The following is a 22,289-nucleotide window of genomic DNA, read 5'->3' on the forward strand; positions in this document are numbered from 1 at the left end:
CGATCCTGCTGCCTCAGCCTCCTGAGTGCTGGGATTACAGGCATGTGCCCCCCACCCTGCTCCTTTTAAAATTCACAGAACCACAGATCTATTGCGCTTGGGACAGAACGAATACTTCTTCATAGTGATTCTCCAACAACTAGAAGAAAGAAACTGAATAAAGATTTCCCTCTCCACCTCTTCTCTCTTCCTCAACCTGTATGGTTTTGATGAAGTTGCTCATCTTGTAAAATGTAGCATAGGAGTGGTTTTCGCAGTTACTTACCATTCCTGAAAGAAACCAACCAAGACTGGGAGGAGAAAATCTCTTGTGAAATGAATGTAAGCCTAAAACAATACTTGTCTATCATACTCCAAGAATGTTAAAGAGAGGGAAATCTAATTAAATTTCACCAAGGATCCACTGGAATTGAAGATATTTAAAAAAATTTTTATTCAGGAAACTTAGTGACAAAGATTTTCGTAATCCTTTAAAACCTAGAACACTCCCATAATCCCTGTGCACTGGGAAGCTGAGACAGGAGGATATCAAGTTCAAGCCTACCCTGGAAAACTTAAACAATTTAGTGAGACCCTGTCTCAAAACAAAAATAAATAAAAATAACAAGTGATTGGAAAAATAAAATAGTTATATAGCTTAATTTTTAAAAGTTCATACAAATGACCACAGATATGGTTGTGTGGCATGGTAATAAATTTTTTCATTTTATGTGTTTTGAAGTATAAAGTATTTAATAAAAGAACAATTAGCTTCTCGTTAGTCTGAAGCTTATGAGGCAAATGTGATTCTTGCCAGTACTTGAATGAAGACTAAATTCCAACTGAATAAGTAAAGTCTTTCAGAATTGCTGTTATTCTGGAGAAGGAAATTATAGTTTACTGGACAAAAACTATCTTTTGTTCCATGAAATAACTGTCTTTGACATATAGGAACAATGACGCTTTGGATATTGACAATATTTGTAGAATCAATAAAAAACCTAAGGGGAAATTGAAGGCTAAATCCACATTACAAATAGCCTAGTGAGTTACTCAGACCAGTACTGTTCTAGTACCTTTTAGCCAAGTGGTCTCAGAAGAATTACTTAACATCTGTAGGCCTTAGTGTCTTCCTCAGTGAAATGGAGATGTGGATACTTAAAACACAGGTGTAATGTTAATTTTTTATGAGATATAATTTATTACCGCTTGCCACAGTATTGGGCATATAGATAATATTCCATAAAGTTTAGCTTTTTATTTTAAACTTTAAAATTTTTCAAAAAATATAGCACTGGCCACCATTGATTAATACAGAGAAATATCAATAAGAAAAGGTAGTAAAATTACAGTAGCTATTTGCCAAGAAGTTGCCACAAGGACATGGTAATATCAGGACGTATCTATTAAGCATTTGTTCTATTTGAACATCATGTTAACTTGTTAGGTAGGTGGTTTCAAATCTCAAGTGGTTGGTTTTAGGTGTGTTACTTTAACAATAATCAGTTGAAGCTCTGGAAAGGCTGATAAGTTGTCACCTTTTTTTTTAAATTTTTAGTTACTTGAAGCAGAATTTCAATCCAGACCCTATTGAGTGCTGAAATTTTACTTGTAACCAATGGCCTCTTCCTCCGCATGGTCTTTCACACTGTGAAAGAGTGGGTGGCTACATCAGGCCTCAGGTTGACCAAGTCTCTGTGCCACCCATGTGCTTGTCTCCTGGTCTTTGCCATTAGAGGGAAAAAAGTCAGAGAATTTTAACTATTTAAAAAGTCTAAAGTTTGCCATACATAAAACCAACCTGAGTAGGCCATTTAATGCTTTTAAGACTCAAGATACTCCTGTGAATATTCCTCATGATGCATTTCATGAAAAAAGGCAAGATGTGCTGTCACATTCCATAGGATTAGCGCAAAGCAATGCAGAGGTTGGCTTGGGTTCCCAGGACTGAGGCAGAATGTCCTGGCTAGAGGCCTAGTTGAGAGTTGGAAGTTGCAGAAATTTCTTCAATGACTGTACTGTTTTAAATAAGTGGTTTTTCACAGGAATTATTTGAATACAAATGTTTTTCTAGGCAAATCCAGTAAAAAAATAAAGAACTGCTCGTGGTTGTGTTATTGGACAATCAAGGTTGTTGGTTGAAGACTCTGATGAATTTGTCACAGCGCGTTACAGGGGCAAACGCATACTTACTTCTTCGATAGAGTCATAGACATGAGACCTGACGCTGCTCAACATCCAATACGCCAAAGCACTGCTATTAATGCTGTCTACGAAGCCATCCTTTTAAAAAGTCTCTGGTTGTTTTCTCTTCTTTTCTCTTAATCACTGGCAGCTGAAAAGGGCAAACAAAAAATAATGGCAACATGAACAGTGAAGAAGCAGTGAGTTCACGGATTTTGCTGTTTCTGCCAGTTGGTCTCTCCAGGATGGGACCAAAACGTAGTTTTCCGTGAGATATATCTAACTAACAGCTTTTCTTCTTTTGAGAAAGAGGAAAATAACTTGTCTTTTAATAAATAGATTCTATCAGGAAATAAAGATACAGAATTACTTCATAGAATTGGGTCTGATCCCTATTTTAAATTACTTGCAGTGCTGTATAAAGCTTTGCAAAACGTCCTTCCAAGGCCTACGGCTGCTGGCAGCAGTTGCTTCTTTATTAGGCCACTGCAAAGACAACCTGAGGTGGCGATGGTTCTATTTAGAAAATAATTTTAAGAATAAGTTTAGCCTTCTCTCTTCCACATGAGACCATTAAACTGCAAATCCTACAGTTGGGAAAATATGATAAAACAACAGGAAATTAAAGCCGTTAGTCAATGAAAACAAGAAGTCAGCTTTTTCCTACAGATTTATGGACAGGTGTGAATCTCCAACTCAAGCCATAAAGGAAGCTCTACTCTTAAGAGCTTATGATGAAAGACAAAGCTTTCTCAAAATGGGAAGTCTGGTGGAGACTTCTCAGCTTGAGAGAAGCATTTCTGAATAACAACAATACATGACAGCCTCTAAAATTTTCAAGACATAGCTCAGTCTCTCCTGGTCTTTAGTACACTCTTTAAAAATAATAGAGATGATACAGTAATGGCCATATGTTTTTTGACATGATAGAAATCTAGTTGTGTATGACAATATCAGAGTTATATTCTAATAGAATTGCTACTTTTTAAAAACAGCTAAATATTAGATGTTTTAAAGCTATGTTTATAGCTCAGGAAAATACATGTACAATATATAAATATATATCTATATCTATCTATATCAGAATATAAATACAGTTTTGCTCTAGAGGTTGTATATAAAATAGCTTTTAGTAAACTTTTGATTTTTGTCTTACTATATAAACTTATTAATTAAAACAGTCTCTTTGGAAATAAACTATTCATCTTTTATAATAAATTTTTTATACACTACATTTTCTTAACTTGAGGTACTTTTTTTTCCTTTTTGTCTTTTTGAGACAGGGTCTCACTATGCAGTTCAGGCTAGCTTTGAGCTCAGTTTGTAGCCCAGGCTGGTCTCGAACTAGCAACGATTCTCTTGCCTCCGCCTCCTGAGTGCTGGGATTACAGGCATGCGCCACCACACCCAGCAATTGAGGTGCTTCTATTTGCTGTGTTTCCAGTGAATATTATGTGGTTAATATTGTACAAAGAGAGAAAGATGAAAAATGAAAAGAAGCAAATGGCTTCTTCAGCACAGAGTGACTTTACTGTTTTTTCAAATCCCCAGAATTTGACTCTTGACCTTTCTGTCCCTAGGTTGTGACTTGACATGCCCTACTTCACACTTTCTGTTGATAACACTGATGTCAGAGTATTTTGAGCCAGAGATGGTAGAAATGAGACAGGGCCAAATATTGCAAAGGCACATGCCTGTATAGGCAATGCTTTATTGGGGGGGAGATGAAGAGAGGGTTTAGGCAAGTTGGGGCTTTTGCTGAAGGGAGTCAGCAATTGGTCCAGAGTATGATCAAGCTACTGCTCATAGAATAAATACAGCAGTAGGTTTCCATTGATTTACTGGAGTGGGCAAAATTCTGGTTATTGTTATTGATCAGAGGCATTATCTCAAAGGATGTTTCTTCTTGTGATGGACTTGGAGCACTGGGAAGTCAAGGTTAACTTGTCCTAAAGGCTGTTTAATTTTCATATATCCGGTATCATCATTCTATGCAGCACATCTCAAGCTTGTACTTGGTGGGCTAGCAGGTGGTCAGTTTTACTCAGAAACTGCTGAATTACTGTTACAGCTAATGCATAGACATAAACACCTTGCGTAAACATTTTGGCCTTATGTTCAGAATGAAGGAATCTCAGTACTTGAGCTATTGAAAAAGCCCAAGTGTGGAGTAGAAGAAACATACCAGCTCCAATGGGCAGCAGGCCAAATTCCTTTCATCGTCATAAAATCAGCATTAACCCCTTAACCCAAATAAACAAACCCTCCTGTATTTTTTTCTTAACTGGAATCTGTTCATGGCTGTTAACATATTCATATATATTCTTCACATCTTAGCAACTCCAAGATTGCTTCCTTTTGGCAAAAGACACTTGTTCACTTTTTCATCTCAAATGTATACATTTTAATTCTTAATGTTTTATACTGCCTAAGTCAATCTTAAAAGAATATTAAATACTATGTCTTTGTTCATGAAAATTAGATTCTGAGCATGGTGCTCCTCATGGTAGCAATCAGAAAACACCACAAATACCAGGTATCAGAATAGCTGAAAGGAGATTGCTCTTTTTTTCTCTAAAGCTGTTCAGAACATTATTGAGTGTTAGAACAAGTTACAAAAAGGGATATAGTTGATATAAAACTGAGAATCAATACCTGCTAAAATCCTTTTCAACTGTGGTCTTTAGAATTTTATGGTTCAAGTCACTTTGCATATTATACCTAAGCTCCAAATCCTGTAGCACCTGTTTTTTTGAACAAAGTGGTAGAAATGATCAAGCAAGCAAAAAATAGGAGTCATGCTTTTGCCCATGCATGCACTAGCTGATTCATCCATACCGTAGGCTTTTTTTTTTTTTTTACCGGGAATTGAACTCACGACCTCACGCTTGCCAGGCAGGTGCTGTGCCCTTGAGCTAAATCCCCAACCCCCATACCATAGACTTATAGAGGATGCAATAGAAGGAGTGCTTTGTCTCCATTGTTAGGACACTATTTTCTTGTAGTCACTGTAGCAACAGAGATGGAGAAAGCAGCAATCCCCTCAGTAGTCAGGCCTGCTTTTGGCAAGCAAAGTACCTGCAGGACACCCAGGACTGGTCTACCAAAGTGGATGTGATACCAGTTTGACATGTGACAGTGACACTTGAGGCTAGTATATCTGGGACTCCTGATTTTCTGTGCTATCTGTTCTTGAGATGTACTAAAGATGTACTCTTACAAATAAGCTCAAGTTTTAAGAAAAAAAAAAAAAAAAAACAAAAAAACAAAAACCAAAAAATCATATACACCCTGATTGCTATCAGCACCCAAATCTTCTATAAGCACATGCTTGGTAGTAATACAGCTATCTGTGGCTAGGCTATGGGAAACAGAAGGATTAGGTGTAAAAGTGTTCTTACATTAAGGCTTTATCCATGATGCATATCAGATTTTCCCACTGCAGCTGCTGTCAGACCAGAGAACACAGATTGCTGGTACCATTCCTTGTATGGATTTGTGACACTTTGAAAATTTCAAGCTACAGCAGTGTATGAATAAAGTGAGAAAAGAAAATGAAAGGACCAGGACAGTGTCATTTTAAAAGAATGGTACACACCCTGTTCTTACGTACAATCCAGGGGCAGTTCTAAACATGTCATCATAAATCCATTTAATCCTCGCAAAAACATGATGTGGGTGCTATTAATTATTAGATTTTTTTTGTCTCCCTTATGTTATATTTGCTGGTTTAGGTTAGTTTGCATGTGGTATTAAGTAGCAAAACAGTTCTTTAGAAAGAGTCAAGGTTGGGGCTGGGGATTTAGCTCAGCGGCAAAGCGCCTGCCTGGCAAGTGCAAGGTCGTGAGTTCGGTTCCCTGTACTGGAGAAAAACCAAACCAAAACAAAACAAAACAAAACAAAACAAAACAAAACAAAACAAAAAAAACCAGAAAGAGTCAAGGTTAGAGTAGCCCATCTCCACTCCAGTGTTACTTTGCTATTAACTCTAGGGTGACTTGGAGGTTGTTCTGGGCTTTAGTTTCTTGATGTGCAAAATAAGGAAATCAGACAGGATCGGTGAACTTTGAATTTCTCTAAAACTATTCATACTTTCTTTTCAAATAGTCTGGAAGCTCAGTTTGTAATTTCCTGGAGCAGAAGTTGCATAGTTGGAAGACAGCCTCACACGGCCAGCACGCTCTCTTGTAGCTCTATTGAACTTCTAAGGCTTTTTGCAGCCATTTGTAAATCACTAAAGTAGAAAGTATCTAGGTTTACTTTTAGCTCCAAAGTAGTATGATTCTTTCAAGTTATTTTGAATTTTGGGTAAATCATTGTTTGTCCCAAAAGCCTTTTAGCACAGCAAACCCAAGTTACCTTTGCATGACTTTATTGTACCTGTGACCCCAGCCATCCTTTACCAGAACTTGGAGAGTGTACTCAACTGAACTGCCCAGAACAACTGTCCTGAGTCACAAAGTAGCGTGGAATGACAGTTATTTGAGAGCCTTCCCTGTGGTCTTGCACGTATTTCCTCTATTCACTACCTTTCAAGGGTCCCCGAAGGCCACTTGAAGTACACTGTTGGCAGTTTGTCCCCTGGCCACTCCAGAGAGCTCCTCTATCTGCAATATTCTCATCCTTCCCACTCTGCCCACTTTCAGTACTAAAAGAAAATTCCCAGGTCACCTTGCATGCTTTGTTCCATGAAGATGAAAAGTTGTTGAAATTCAGTGGAGTGGGGCAGTCAGGGAACACAATATCGCAATGTGGAATAAAGGGTGTCAAGGAAAGACAAAGAATTCCTCCTCTTCTCTTCTGTTGAGGTATCTCCTTCCCTGCTAACCTCTTCCTCTACTTTGAGATCATTTTGCCTTTGCTCCTCTGTGTTCAGTATCTACTTGTATGGCTGTGTGCTCTGTTGATTTAATTATGCCAGAACCTCTTCCCTCCCCTGTGTTGCTCTGCTCTGAGTGGGAACTGGCTAGAAGAGATGTCAGTGCAAGGCTTGGATGGCACTAAGGAGGAGCTGCCAGTGCGATGCTCTGAAGTTTAATGTAGGGAACGAACAAGGGCTGCGGCTGCGTGCATATGTCACCGGTCATTTAGCAACATGCAGATCCTAACCCTCGTCAAACCTCCGCTTTGAGTTGGCTGAGTCTGGGCCAAGTGTCTGTGCAGTTCTGGAGGAAGGGCACCAGCTTTTCTCCTCAGGCTGCCTGCATCACTGAGAATGCAGATTGGTCAACACTATTCTAGCTTTTCTCTGTAAGTTCTATTTCATCTTTTCTTTCCTCCATTTCATATCGTACTGTAGTCAGGCAGCTTACAGTGACCTCAAGCCCATCAAAGGCAGAGCCTTCTTAATCAGCACCTGCAGTGATAGAAGATAAAATTGGTATGAAATAGCCTTTATTCTAGAACATTTGGAGTGACCAAACCTTATAGGATCCATTACTAAAACCTGAATAAATTACAAGAGCAGACAATTACAGGTCAAACTCACATACAAATAAATATAACGACAAAAATGCTGAACCTTCTTTTCCCTTTTCCCTCATCCCAGTCATTCTTTCCTTTTGAAGAGTTTCTTTCCCTTTCACAGTATCTATTGTGCCGTTTAGATTTTATTTACTCTTTCAGGTTCTTACACTAGGGGGACAATACGATGTTCCCACATGTGAGTCTGATTTATTTCACTTACGAAGATGGTCTCTAGTTGCATCCATTTACTTATAAAAGCCTCGAGCTTATCTTTCTTTATAGCTGAGTAATACTCCATTATATAAAAATACCACGTCTTTTCTATCCATTCCTCAGTTGATGGACACTCGGGTTGTTTCCATGATTTAGCTATTACAAATTGCTGTACTATAAACCTAGGTTCACATATATCGCTGTGGTATGAGGTTTTTATTTCTTCTGGAAAAATACCCAAAAGGAAAATAGCTGGGTTGAGTGAGACCTTTAATCCTAGTTACTGAGGAATCTCCAAACTGATTTCCACAGTGGCTGCACCAGTCTACGCTCCCACCAGCAGTGGAGAAGGGCTCCTTTTTCCCCACAGCCCCTTCATCATTTGTTATTGGTTGAATTCTTGATGATAGCCATTCTTTCTGGGGTGAGATGGAATCTCAATGTTGTTTTAATTTGCATTTCTCAAACGACTAAAGATGTTGAACATTTTTCATGTATTTATTTGCCATCTACCTATGTTTGTTTATCTGAGTAACCAATTTGAAGATAACAATATGTAATACAACAACCATTGTTAATTTCCTATCGCCTTGTTTGAAATTCTGTATTGTTTTTATGTTGCTTTGTTTACATCTGTGTGTTTGTTAATATGTTTTAGTTCTTTTATCTTTAAAACAAAAAAATGCTAAAACTCTCAGCAAACCAAATCTAGTTTAGATTGCACAGTTGAGGCTTCTAACTATCACAGTCCCCTGAAATGAGTAATTCTGTATTTCTACTGAGGTCTGTAAAATCAAGTGTAGGTAAACTGCTGATCCATGTAACATTTATTAAAACAAGTCATATAAGTTAAATTTAAAAATCTTTCATTTCTAGGTATCATATGTTATGTTTAAAAATAAAATTAGTAAAGCAGGCATGGTAGTACACACCTCTAATCCCAGCAGTCTGGGACACAGAGGCAGAGGTCTGAGTCCTGCTTGGGCAATTTAGTGATTTCCCAAGGCTCTGTCTGAAAACATTTAAAAATGTATATTTTTAAAAGGTAGTATATACTACTTTCTAAATATTATATATTTAGTGACGTCTATAGACCATCAAGTTCTGTTTTCAAAATTAGATTTTCTTAATTTGTTCTTTTACAATGGTGCCTTTCTTTTTGTTGTCTTTCCACCTTTTCATCTCACAGCTTTTATGCTAACCAACTTATTTCATGGATAGGTTAATAACAATAATAGTTTAAGCAATTTATTGATTCGTGACACAACTGCAGATTAATGTATGTTAGTAGTTAAACTTTGTAATAGTCCTGCATGTTTTATTATTTAGGTATTCAGAATTAAAAGTGTATTTTCCTATCTTTTAATCTGCATATACATTTGTGTCTTTAAAACATTTTTATAATTATTTAGTGCAATTTTAAGTATTCTTAACTCAAGCGTTTTTCTTATATAGCACACAAGATATCTTACATATTTCAAGAAGTTCTTAGTTCTCAATATTAATCAGTACTTGAGTTTGATAGAAATCATGTTCAATAAGAGCTAAAAGAAAAAGTACTCTTCATTGTAAAAGTCTCCTGTACATTGGGGGCAAATACATTTTCTCAGCAGAAGCTGTTTACCATTTCTTTTCAGGATCTACAGTGAAAATATGTTTTATGAAACCATATGATGTATTCATTCAAACTATATTTACTAGACTTCATATGCATATAGTGTTTTAATTGTGTCAAAGTTAGTAAACTGAAAAGGCTTTCTTATATAAATAACATTTCTTCTCAAATCATCACACGCACATTGTAATACAGTAATTCTCATTACAGCATTTAGGTCTTGCTGTTACATGTGTGGTTTTTAACGATTCTGACCATATAGTCTCTAAATTTGATTTTTCCGTACTCTTATGGCCATTCCTCAACACTCAGTTCCAACTAAGAAGGGAAATATCAGAGACCACAAGACTGATGCTTGTGGGTTTCCCAGGAACCTTTATATAAGAAGTAAACGACCCTTGAAACAGATTAACTGTTTGGTAACAATTACTCTATTTCTTTCAAGATGTTTATGTCAGGCTGACCCTGAAACCTCACCTGCCTTCATTCACTACCATGGACCAACAAATGTAGTCATTTGTGTTTAAATAAAACAGGATAAAAATAAAATAGAGCAAGAATGGGGTCCAGAAGTGAAACATCACTTCTCAGAACTGAATAATGGCCTATTCAAGATGCATCTTTGCAAGGGGAAAATCTGGCACTAACAGGTGAAAGAGAATATTAGATATCATTGTGACGACATAGGTGAGGCCTTTATCTTGTATCTGATGAGCCCTTTAACTGGAAGAAAATATTTATTTAAGGATAAGAATCTTACATTTTTAAAACGACATTAAAAAGTGGAAAGGTAGAAGACTGTTGCCCCAAGGTAAAGGATTTAAAGGTTACATCAATTTAAATTCATGATCTTATCCTTTCTTTATAAGACGAAAGTTTCCAACCTGTATCTGTCAGTATTTTAGAATTATCATTTCTCTGTGATTATGATATCACCATTATGATGACAAATAAGCTTCATGTTTTAGAGATACATATTAAAATGTTTATGAACAAAATGGGCGTTTGCTTCAAAATAGTTCTAGAAGTGTTTAACAAGAAGGAGGTAGGTTATAGACTAAACAAGATTAGATGCAAGTTGAAACTGGATGATGGTAATGCAGATATGTTTGAAATATTATGCAGTTAAATGTGGAAGAAAGCACTAACCAGAGCTAAGCAGGAATATATTCATCTTTTTCTTCTTTCTCTGACAGCAGAGAAACAGACCTAAATATGACCTAAATCCCATGAGAATAAACCTTCAGAGACCTTTATTTACGGATCACTCAGTAATTTTTCTAAATACCATTTCTAGAAACAATGAACTTTCTAACTTTGAGATTAGTTGTGTCGATTGAAAAAGGATTCTGCCCCAAACACCTCCACTTCGCCGCATATTTTTTTTTTCTTTTTAATAGAGTTGAGCATCCTAGGTATATACTGAGCATACTCAATCTACTCAAATTTTTTCTTAGTGAATTAACCATAAAATTTTCCTTCAGTTCCATCGAGTCGCTTTTAAAATTTAATTTTGCCTTTGGGCCATTTAAAATTTTTGAAAGGAAAAAATACCAATTGATTCTCCCCCAATAGATGCACTAGAAATATTTAGCACCAAAGACTTCTTGAAGTCTATATTTGAATTATTCTTTAAACTGACACACTCTGAGTGCCAACTGAGATAGACCTGTGAAATAACACATACATAGACTCAGTCCCTACAACCAGAGCACACAACATAGCAGCACAGACAAGTGCAGAAATAGATCGTCATCATACAGGGTGCCTGAAACCTTTTCAAGAACAAAAATTGCCCCAGTACTTATGATAAAACTTCCTAACTTATTAACAGCAACATAAGCATAAAGCTGAAAGAGCAGAAGTTTGAAATTGAGTTTTCTTTTAATTTCATTAATTTAAAAATAGTATTCATGTTTATTGTATGGTTTGTGTAAGTTGTAAGCCTCATTTTATATCAACTAAGGATAAGATACCAGTGGTAAATGACAATTGGTTCAAGTAAATATACTTTATTCTTTGCCAACCTCACTAGGAATGTGCCACCCATACAAATTGCCTAGTTTGAAGACAGCTCTGAATTTTAGTTTTGTTGAGAATATCCAGACTCTTTTGTAATAATATAACATACCTAAAGTTCATTTACTCTTTTGTAACAATATACCTAAAGTTCATTTACTATTTTACTGTTTGTGTCTTCATCATAAAATTTTAGTCAAAGAATGTTAGAAGCTAGGCGTGGTGCTGCACTCCTGCTATCCCAGCACTGGGGAGGCTGAGGCAGGATGATCATTGCAAGTTCAAGGCCAGTCTGGGCTACAAAGTGAGCTCAAGCACAGCCTGAACTGCACAGGGAGACCTTGTCTCAAAAAGACAAAAATAAATAAATAAATACATACATACATAAATGTTATAGCCAGAAAAGAGAATAAATATCCAATTTCTTCATTTTATAGAAAAGGAGACTGAAGTATCATTAAACCACTTGCCCTGTGTCACATAACTAGTGGATTAGGACTTAATTTGAGATACAGAAAGTGTATTCTTGGTCCTCCTTAGTGATTTATTTGAGGTAATATAGCCTCTGTGATACAATATAACCCAAATATTGATAGGGTAATGCACAGGAAATCATTTTATCCATGGAATGTTCTTTATCTTTCTTCATTTGTTCCACAAAGAAATACACCAATAATTGTTTTCCCTTTACATCCCAAAAGAAGCTAGAACCTTAAAATGATGATTAAAAACTAAAGGTGGCTGACAGAATCTGTCACCATTTCTCCTGCAGACAAACCTCAATATGTTAATCCTCTGTAATCTGATCACCAGCGCAGTTAATCCCTGGAGTGCCACCGAAGTTCAATGGCTACTCCTGCCTCCATGGTGGCATCCTGGTCTGTGTGCCCTGTTCAGCGTCCCATGCCAGCAAAAAAAACCCAGGCACATGTCTGGGTTTTCCTTTTTTCTCTCCAGCTACATTTTCTCCTTTTAGGGTGAAAAATTTTAGCTGCACTTAGATTGCCTGCTGACATCTTTTGGTTTAGAAATGACCTCTGGAAAAATCACAATAGTGAGCTGTGCCTTTATAAATAAGGTCTATGATTTTATACTGCAGCCAATTCTAAACTTAGATCCTTATAAAATTAAAATATGACCTAGCTACCAGCTGATCCCAATGCACACAAAGAGTTTTATTCCAGAGAAGGAAGGGGAAAAATGCTAACTCGTTACTGATCATGACGGAGCTCTCTAGCTGTAATATGCTATCCGGAGCCATTATCAAAGGGTAATTTCACATTTGGTCTATGTCTAGATCATTTGAATAGGTGTTCATATTTTAAAGATCACCTCATTTTATTCTGTTTCAATGAGGAAAGGCAATTTGACTCATTTTTTGCTTCTATATCATAACATTTTTTACTTTCCGTATCAGCTACAGCGAGTCTCTGCTTTAAAAATAGAAAATGCTACAGCATTTCTGACCCATCCCCCACACCGCATCTCACAGCCCTGCTCCAGGGTTTCTGAACAGAGTCCAGTGTCGATAGCCGATAGCCGTTTCCAGTCAGCACACAGGAATCTTTGTTTAGGTCTGAAGGGAAGGAGAAAGTAGGTAGAAATCCAGATGCTAATATTTCTTCTGCGTAGATCAGTTTGTCTTTATGATACCCGGTTGTCACTGGCAGAAACGTCAACCGGACTATGTCTGCCTCTATTGCTGTTGAAGAGAACTGCATTAAGCAGATTCTCACAAAAAGAAGGCTAGCGAATATAGAGGAGTGTTCTTCTAAGCGAAAAGCTAGCTGGGGTATTCTGACCAGTCAAGGTTAGTATAGCAACCATTGCAAATCTGTTGGTGTCCTGAGATAAATTATTTTGAGCTGTGTTTGCAAGTACTAACTGTAAACGGGGGTTGCTTCCCAGATGTGGGTTCCGAAATGTATGTATGGCATGGCAAGATACTGCTCTGTATTTTCAGCTTTAAGCATATGGAAATGCATCTGCTGACTCATTTTTCTGATTGTTTATTAGGGATGACTGTTAACTTTTAGATTCTGTGTGGTCTACCTCTCTGCTGCAAAAGGTGTTTCTAAGTTGGTATGGAAATAGAAACAGGCTATTATTCAGGAAAAGGCCCCTTGCAGGCAAGATGGAAATTTTAAATCATGTAAATTAGAGCAGCAATTCTGATTTAGGGGAAAGTGTGAATAGAACACCTTCCTCAAAATGGTCTGACACGGTTATTAATTTTAATAAAAGAAAATTATAGTATAAAGGACAATGATCCTAGTACCAAAAGATAGCTAAGGAAGGGAATTATTTTTTAAAAAGAAACTATATTAGCATGAATTTTAGTAGAGCACCAGTATGATCCCGGTAAGAGTTAAGTATTAGGAACACAGATTCAGAAATAAAATAATCTTTACTCCTTCCAAAATTGTAACAGTTCTCTTTACAGTGTAACTTGCAGTTTGAAGAATATTATTTACAAATGATTGTAAGGTGTAAAAACAAAGAAATCACATTTTTAAGTAGAGTCAAATATTACTTCTTTAAAAAGTTAAAAAAACAAATAATTCTTTTTTAAACACATTGCCTTCTTACTAATTATTTACTTATTACTAATTATTATTTACTTATTGCTTATTACTTATTTACTTATTACTGTTTTACTTATTAGTAATTATGCTGTTATTAACAGTGTAATTAATAGTAAAATTAAGAAAACACTAGCTTGAATGAAAAATAGTTGGCAACAAAGGAAACAATTTAACAGTTCAACAATTCAACATCTATTGTGTATTTACCATATTCTCTGTGCTGTGCTAATGCTGGGAAGCAGGAATAAACAATCATATCACTCTCTTGGCCCTTAATGTCCCAAAGGAATGTAGAAAATTATTATAGGAATAAAGAATTAAGTGAAGAGTAAATTACCAAACTGTGCAGTAGAAGATACTGTATGTGTTAGTGACAATAGACTTGTGCAAGATGATAAAAAGCAAAAAAAGGAAAAGGGTAGATAAATTCATCTGGGTGAATTTCAAACATCTTTAATGCAGAGAAAACTGAAAATAAGCCATGAAATTATGCTTAAAATCCAACTTTTTGTAAAGACAATACATTTTATGCAAGCTTTTTGACATAATTTAAATATATTAAAATATAATAAAGAATAAATGCTTTGACTTAAAAAAAAGAAAGCTTTTAACAAACCCTTGTTAAATTTGGCTTCAGAGTTTCCCAGCATTGTTAATATGAGCTTAGATAGGCCCAGTCTTGCTGGAGATAGTCTGCTGACATTTTTCAAAATTTTAAAAATTTACTTTAAGTAAATTTTTGGACTTATTCACAAATTATGATGATATTCTAAAACCAAAATCACTTCAACATTAGTTGGTAGGTGATCAACTAAACAAATAATGGCTAACTATATAATGCAATATACATCATAAAGTACTCATTTTAACTGTACTAGAATTATATTTGGTGACACAGGAACAATCAAAACCATGTGATATTGTTAAGACAAAGCAGATTAAAAGCAGTATGGGTCGTATGCGGCTTAATTTAAAATGTTTATAAAAATGTTGGGAAAGGCTTGCACCAAAATATTTGGGATGATCATATTTGCAAATATGTATTATGACTTTTTGAGTTTTACAATTTTTTATTTGATATAAAAAAAGACTTTTACAACCAATAAGAAAATACAGTTCTTGTTGCTGTGTCGTATTTCACTCCTATTTTAATATGCATACTGCTACATGAAGATGTAGACAATGAAATTTCGTAGTTCTTTTCACTTCTCAAAGTAATTCTCTATTTATTTGGCCAGTTGGTTATACTTATCATTGCCCCATTACAGAGTAACAGACCACTTAGTATACATGAGTTCTAGGGTAAAAGAGACAATATTGTATCATAAAGCTTCATTGCTGGTGCATTACGGAGCACAACTGGCTTATATTCCTCCCATTCCTGCTAATAAATCTATTGGCTAAGTCCATTTTATCCCTTGAGAAAATGTCCAACATGTGTTGAATTCATGCTGTATTTAAGGCATGTGACTCTCTCCTGAATGTGAGGAAATCAGCCAAGGCCCATCTTGTTTCTTGAGGCCTTTTTACCTTTCAGGGCTATGGCCCTAGCATGAATGTAGGGACCATGTCTCAGGACCAGTTTGAAAATTTTGCCTCTATTGCTTTTTGTCTCAGTTTTTATGCCTCTGTTTTTGTCTTTAAATCTCTGTCTCCACCTTTTGCTCTTCTCTCTCCTGCTTTCCATCCTTCTTTCTTTTTTCTCTTCTATTTACTCTTCAAATGTATCTTGCTACACAGAACCTCTCTGTTGACTTAGAAGAAACTCCTTCGAGCTGCTTAAATTTCATAAGCTCCTGTAAACTCAGCAGGAAAAACAGTGACAATAAAAACCTCAGTAAATTACTTCCCAACATGAAAAAGAGAATTGGACAAAGGGATAATAACGTGAAAGGAGAAAAGTGTTGTTTGGGGAAAACATGCAAAACAATGTAGTTTAATAAAGGAATCTGTGAAGTTAGTATTAGAAAATAAAATGAAGAAGACTTAATCCTTACTATAGATCATATTTAACTCCCAGATAAGAATGTTAGACTGTATATCATGGGGAACTATTAAAGTTCTTGAGTCTAAAAGTAACAGGAATGTGGAGGAGGGGCTTGAGAGCTCATCGTGGGACCTGCCTGTCAAAGGAGAGGGTGCATTTTTCTGACTATCTAAATGGCTTCAGATGGGCAATCTGGGAGTCCAAGTGTTTTTGGACATTTAATTTAGCAACAGTAACAGGCAAGAATGATGGGTAGGAACTGGTGTCAGGAATCAGTCTAGGAGGTTATGGTCAAACTGAACTGAAATGGAAGCAGACCATATATATTTGTAGGTCATGATAAAGACTGGATTATACTTTGGTGAGAAGAGAGGCCAGTGGATCCCTTTTGACTTTAAAAGACTGGCTTTGACTCTGGAATATTTAGCACAGATTGCTGAAAGGGCATGGATGAAAAGGTACAGACTACTTTGGAGGATTTTGTAAAAAGTTAGGTGAGAAGAATAGTGGCATGGACTAAGGTAGTAGCACTGGAAGTTAAGAGGAAGTTAAAGTTTGGGTTATTTGAATGGTAAAGATGAAAGGGTTATTGGGGGCAGCCTGCAGGATATGAAAAGCAGAAAATATTAAAGATTATGCAAAGGATTTTGGCCTTGAAACACCTGGATAAGTAGAGTTAGCATTTACTGATAGATTTTAATAATATCAAATCAAGAGTTCAGTTTGGACACGTGTTATGGCTTGGGTTTAGATGCCCCCTCCCAATGCTTCATGAGGTATAGGTGGAGATTTTTCGGAGGTGGCTGGATCTAGAGTGTGTGGTTCTAGAATTGATTCATGATGCAATGCTAGGATCAAGGTCACTAGTATTAAAGGAGTGAGTGCTACCTACCCTAAGTAGTGTGGATGAGATAAAGGGGCAGACAAAAGGGACACTGTTAAGGTCCCTTGTTGTGTTTGCTACCTTCTGCCCATCATGAACTACTGCCCGTTGCCATGTGCCATCCTACCTTTGAGCCAGCTGATTAGGGATTGAAACTTCTATGGTCTGTAAGCTAAATAAACCTTTTCTCCCTTAACTTTGGGTATCAGGTATTTTGTCTCAGGAATGAGAAAAGTAACTAAGACAACATGTTAGACTGAATTGTCTACTTAAATATGCAAATGAAGAAGGTGAGTATGCAAGTTAAAACAAAAGTTTTGAATCCATTGAAAAGAGCTGACCTGGAGATATCAAATCAGGGTAATCGCTGGGCATGGTGGCACACACCTGTCATCCCAGCACTTGGGAGGCTGAGGCAGGAGGATCATTTAGAGTTCGAGACCAGCCTGGGCTACAAAGTGAGCTCAAGGCCAGCCTGAACTGCATAGTGAGACCCTGTCTCAAAAAGGCCAAAAAAACCCAACAAAATCAGGGTAATCACCATGTTGATGACATCTATATTCATGGGATTAGAAGAGATCTCCTGAAGGCTAAGCATAGGTAGATGTAATGACTGATCTCAGGATGAAGAGGATGGGTTGGGAGAGAGATGAAAAAGGAATTTTCTGAGCATTGATAACTGCCTCCTTTCAAAGAGATATGTGAACTCATTGATGGATAGGAAGTATCCTGGAAAATTATTATGCTTAAGTTTAAGATCATATTACTGTAGCCAAGTGATAGAGAGGATAATGATATTCTTTAAGAAAATAAGCCAGAAGGAAATGGCTGGTTGTGAAAGAAAAATGAGTTTGCTTTTAGAAATGTGTTGAAGAAGTCAGCAAAATGTCTAGGTGAATATTAGGCAGTAGATTTTAAATGGCTGGACTGAAATTTGTGGGAAACACTGGAGTTAGATTGTGGCATTGTCTATGTGGGTATGATAATTGTCTCGAATGTTCAACATTGCCTATTTGTAGCTCCTATAGACTATGGGAAAGAGGAATAAGATGAAATAAAGCTCCATAATCTTAAGCTATTCTTTCTTCTATTTATGAAATATAAATAAAGATTTATAGGGAATACCTGTGAAGGTAATTGTTTAAAATAGGTTTGTATTTCTGATACTTTAAATGTGTTTAGTATGATGCTAAGTAATAAATTTATATAACAAAATTCTATGAGGTAGGTGGAATTACCTTTACCTTTATAGTTGAGAAAACTGAATTTGGTTAAATGCTAAAGATCACATAACTGATAAGTGTCCAGCATAGAGTTCAACCTCAGATCTGTTAATGATCAAGTTAGCATCCTCTGGTCACAGCAGTGATGAATGGTGCTTAATGGGGAAGATTAAGTGGTGTTCCATCAATATTTTTTTTGAAAATGATTTTAGGCCTCTTTTTTCCTGAAGTTTGAATGTTCATTGGAGAAAGCACTACCTTTACTTGTGGAAAATTTAATTCATTTTCTTGAGGTAAATCATACCCGATTTTACTTTTTTTACTTCTATCTTACCCCTTATATCATCTGCTTATGAGATAATGAGGGCTCATAGAAGATGAACAGTTAGATATGTTCCATTTTATGTGCTAATTCCATATGTCCTCCTGGAGAAACCAAGGCACAGCTAAATCTGGTGCTTTCAGATGTGGAGTAGCATATTGTGAGGAAGTTTTCAGAGAGGTGATGGGAATGGAAAGTCAAGGACGGTCTCAGTCCTGGAAGACCTGGTTTTGATAGCATGTTCTTTTCTCCCTCTTAAACTCATTTGCAAGGATTTCTATGGCTCTGTCAATCTGGTTGTCTGAAATCATGCAATGAAATAAATCAATACTGACTTAATTTATTTGTAAACTTGGGAGTATGGATGGGCTAAATGTTGCCGGTCCTGAAGCTTACACAATACATATGTGGGGGATTTTGAAAAAATAAGATGTACAATTAGATAAAGAGTCTTAGAGTGTAGCATGAAAGTTAGGGCCCCTGAACTCAAGTTGCATTGGCTTCGTAACTAATTTCCCTCTGTGGTGAAGAGGACATAGCAATATTTTCAGTGAAATGAAAACTTTATGTAAAAATGTCACTGTTTCTCATCTCTTCATAACTGCTCATTTGAGATAAATGTCATCCTTTCCTATTTTTATAATATTGAGATGAAAGGGGGTGTGGCCAGACCCTGCGAGTCCACTGAACCACAGCTGAGTGAGCTCTCAAGTCTCACTCCAGTTGCTGGTGCTAAGACTGGAAACAGTCAAAAAAGCTTTCCAAGTGGTGAAGTGGTTTCACCATAGCCATGAACACAGGCTGAATCGTAGTGCTTTTATTTCATTACAGGAAGAATACAGTAAGAAGAAAAATAAATAATTTAGGAGCAGCCATTTCTGAAAGAGGAGCAATCAGTAAAAAAGGGAATTTTGAAAATAAATCAGATTTTCAAAAGCTGCTTTTCTTTTTGGAGTGAATGATCATATTACAAGGAGCTCAGGGCGCCTTAAAATGGCCGAACGGAAGTAGCAAATGAGAAGTGACTTTTTAAATGTTGATTTAAAAAAAAAAAGATGAGTCGGATTTACCTCAACAGTGGCTGGCTTGAAGTTCCATGGGGCGATGGTGATTTAGGTACGATATACACCGTTATAAAACTGTATATAGCTTAAAGTGTGAATGTTTTTGCTCTAGCAATGTGATATTGACAAGACAGGACAAGGTCTCACCCTGTAAACTGTATCCTAGGTGCCTGGAAACTAGTGTTTCTAAATATAGGCTGAGTCACCTCCTGTGTCCCTTCAGAGACCGTAATAGTAAGCATTTGATTAGCATGCTGAAAGTCACAGATATTTTTTAAAACAATTTCACAGTGAATAATTTATCCTAAAGAGTTAAACTGGATATTTTTATAATTAGGAGTTCTGTTGTTTTTAAACCTACTCAAAGTCTAAAACAGTTGTAAAATTAGTAAATGACTATATGTGGAGATATTTACATTTTATTTGATCTTGACAAAGCTTATAAATCTGATATAAAGCACATCTGTATTGAAAGATTAGATATTTAACATTGTGCATATTTGAACAGAAGATTGTAGTTGCTAAATTTTGGATCTTGAACTGGGGAAAATGGAGGAACAAAGCTTCAAAACAGAAATTGGAACCTAATCTAGTATCTTTTGATTCTCACATGCTACCAAATTAATTGCAGATAGTCTCAGAAATTATAAGAAAGTAAATAAAATGGACTTGCTTGGAGTTAAGCATGCAGAATTTAGATTTTGTTTTCCATTAGGTGTTATGCATGTTCTATAAATTACTCCTTTCAGAGATTGATATAGCTTTATTTCTTATTTATTCTTACAGGGAAAATGTAGCAAGAAGTCTTTATTTTGGCTCTTATGTATCTACTTTCTAGATGATCAAATCCCCCTCCCCACCTTTGAAATACCAGCAGATAGTACTAAAATTGTTCAAAGACTAAACAATCATTTTGATGAACAAACACATTAGAATGCAGAGGAGGAGAGCTGGCTGGGAGGCATACCAAGTAGCCCTCACTTGCAAATGCTGTTAGGTTTGCTTCCCCTTAAAGGTCTTCACACCACGCTAGAAATAAATGGGTCTGAACTGAACCTGAAAGGCCATTTCTTTAGGCTTTTGCCAATTCTGAGGTTTGGCTGATTGTCACGTTAGGGGGCAACAATGGAAACAGGCAGCGATAATGAGTCACCATCTTATAATTTAGTATTTATCTTTTAAAATAAAGATAATAAGATATATTATAATGCACAGAAAAGAAACACTTGCTCATGACAAATATTGCAAGTGATTATTGAAACTGAAACACATTTTAAGCATTGATTATTTAAACATTTATGAATTTGCTACTGCTCTGCTGATTAAACTGAATATAGTAGCATCACACATGCAAACTATTTGGAAAGCTAGTATTATAATTTCATATTTTCTTGATTAAATATTTGCCCTGGAGTTCTCCAGAGTTTCACTCTGCAAAAAATTTTTAGTAATAAAGGAAACACTTACATGTGTATGATTTGTAAAACATCAGATTTTTATCTTAGAACCTATAATTCAAACATGGTCAGTCCTCAAAGAATGTTTATGATGATAAATTATGTGTTTTATTTATTACAGCACAATGCTCCAATTTCTTTGTTGACATGGTTTGTTTTTGTCTTTTTTAAAGTTTTAAAGATTTTAATAGTGCATGTTTGCATTATCTAATGATTACATTGTGGGGGGTTGGTGCATGTGCATCACACATTTTAATGCTTTTTACTTCCGTTTTCTTACAAATTATTATTTGGCCATCACATGTTCTCCTGTCCACAAATATTTATAGGTGTTCATTATTACAATTCTACTTTGGGTGTACAATATCACTGTTGAACACTGCAGAGAAGCAACACACAAAAATGAATATCAGTAATTCTTCTCTCAGATGAAAACTCAAAGAATTGAATGCTTGAATTACTAGTTTGTACAGATAAGCAAGAAATAATGCAAAGTGGACACCTTAAGTACTACCTGGATACTCTGAATTGTATGTACTTTAAATCATTGTGAAAACTAAATGAGATTATATATATAGTTCTTCAATTATTATTAGGCACCTAAATGCTGTTCAACATCACCTGTCATAAATCATTACTCATAAATCACCAGTAAAGAGAAGACATACTCCACTCTCCCTTAAGATTTGCATTTTCAATACAATCCTAGATCATTTTACATAAAAAAGTTGATAATTGACAATTGACTTCTGCCCCATGCTCACTTGGGTGCTTCATTCCTGTGTGATATGTGCCCTACATTTTAGTGAGTGGAATTATTTGGATGTCACTTAAGGTGTTTGGACAAAGCTCTGTGTTAAGACCATAGCAAAGAATCACTGGTAGAATCACATGTAAAATTTTTCAGAGATCTGAAAAGTAGTATAATAAGCTGGTTTCTAAAGAATAGCATTCCATTGCAGTTATATTTTGAATACTATTCTTAATGTATTTAAACAAGCTTTAGATAAGCTTTTCATAAAACTTACATTTCTGACTAACAGCTGTGGCTTTATTTAAATTGTGCTAGAATTATTCAGCAGTTTTAAAGACATTTTGATTCATTGTATCTTACGGATTTAAAATGGAGGAAGAGGCAGGAGAGAGGAAGGCACATATTAGCAACTCAGTCATATTACATGGGGAAGATTTTCATTCTAATCAGTACTGCTTTTATTTATCAGCCTTTAAACAATCTGTTCAGGTTTGGATAGTCTGCTTCAAGTCTGCTCCAAGTTTGGATAGTCTTCTTC

The 22,289-nt window shown here is 36.0% G+C and overlaps 1 protein-coding gene across 3 annotated transcripts in view; it reads left to right on the plus strand.

The window, feature by feature from the left end:
- Window positions 1-22,289, plus strand: part of Asb5 (ankyrin repeat and SOCS box containing 5) — a 39,263-nt gene that overhangs the window by 7,973 nt on the left and 9,001 nt on the right. Inside the window, exon 1 of one of the 3 annotated variants that reach the window (XM_005373517.2) lies at window positions 13,000-13,286. The exons of 1 other annotated variant lie outside the window; for it this stretch is intronic. In XM_005373517.2, the coding sequence (XP_005373574.1) occupies window positions 13,163-13,286 (124 nt within the window). In that variant the 5' untranslated portion in view covers window positions 13,000-13,162. Of the gene's footprint in view, window positions 1-12,999; window positions 13,287-19,278; window positions 19,593-22,289 lie in introns of those variants that run through there. One more of the 3 variants, XM_005373518.2, reaches the window with a different exon arrangement.

This window comes from Chinchilla lanigera, unplaced genomic scaffold, assembly GCF_000276665.1.
Source record: "Chinchilla lanigera isolate Chin_1 unplaced genomic scaffold, ChiLan1.0 scaffold00002, whole genome shotgun sequence".
In the NCBI taxonomy this organism is placed as follows: Eukaryota; Metazoa; Chordata; class Mammalia; order Rodentia; family Chinchillidae; genus Chinchilla; species Chinchilla lanigera.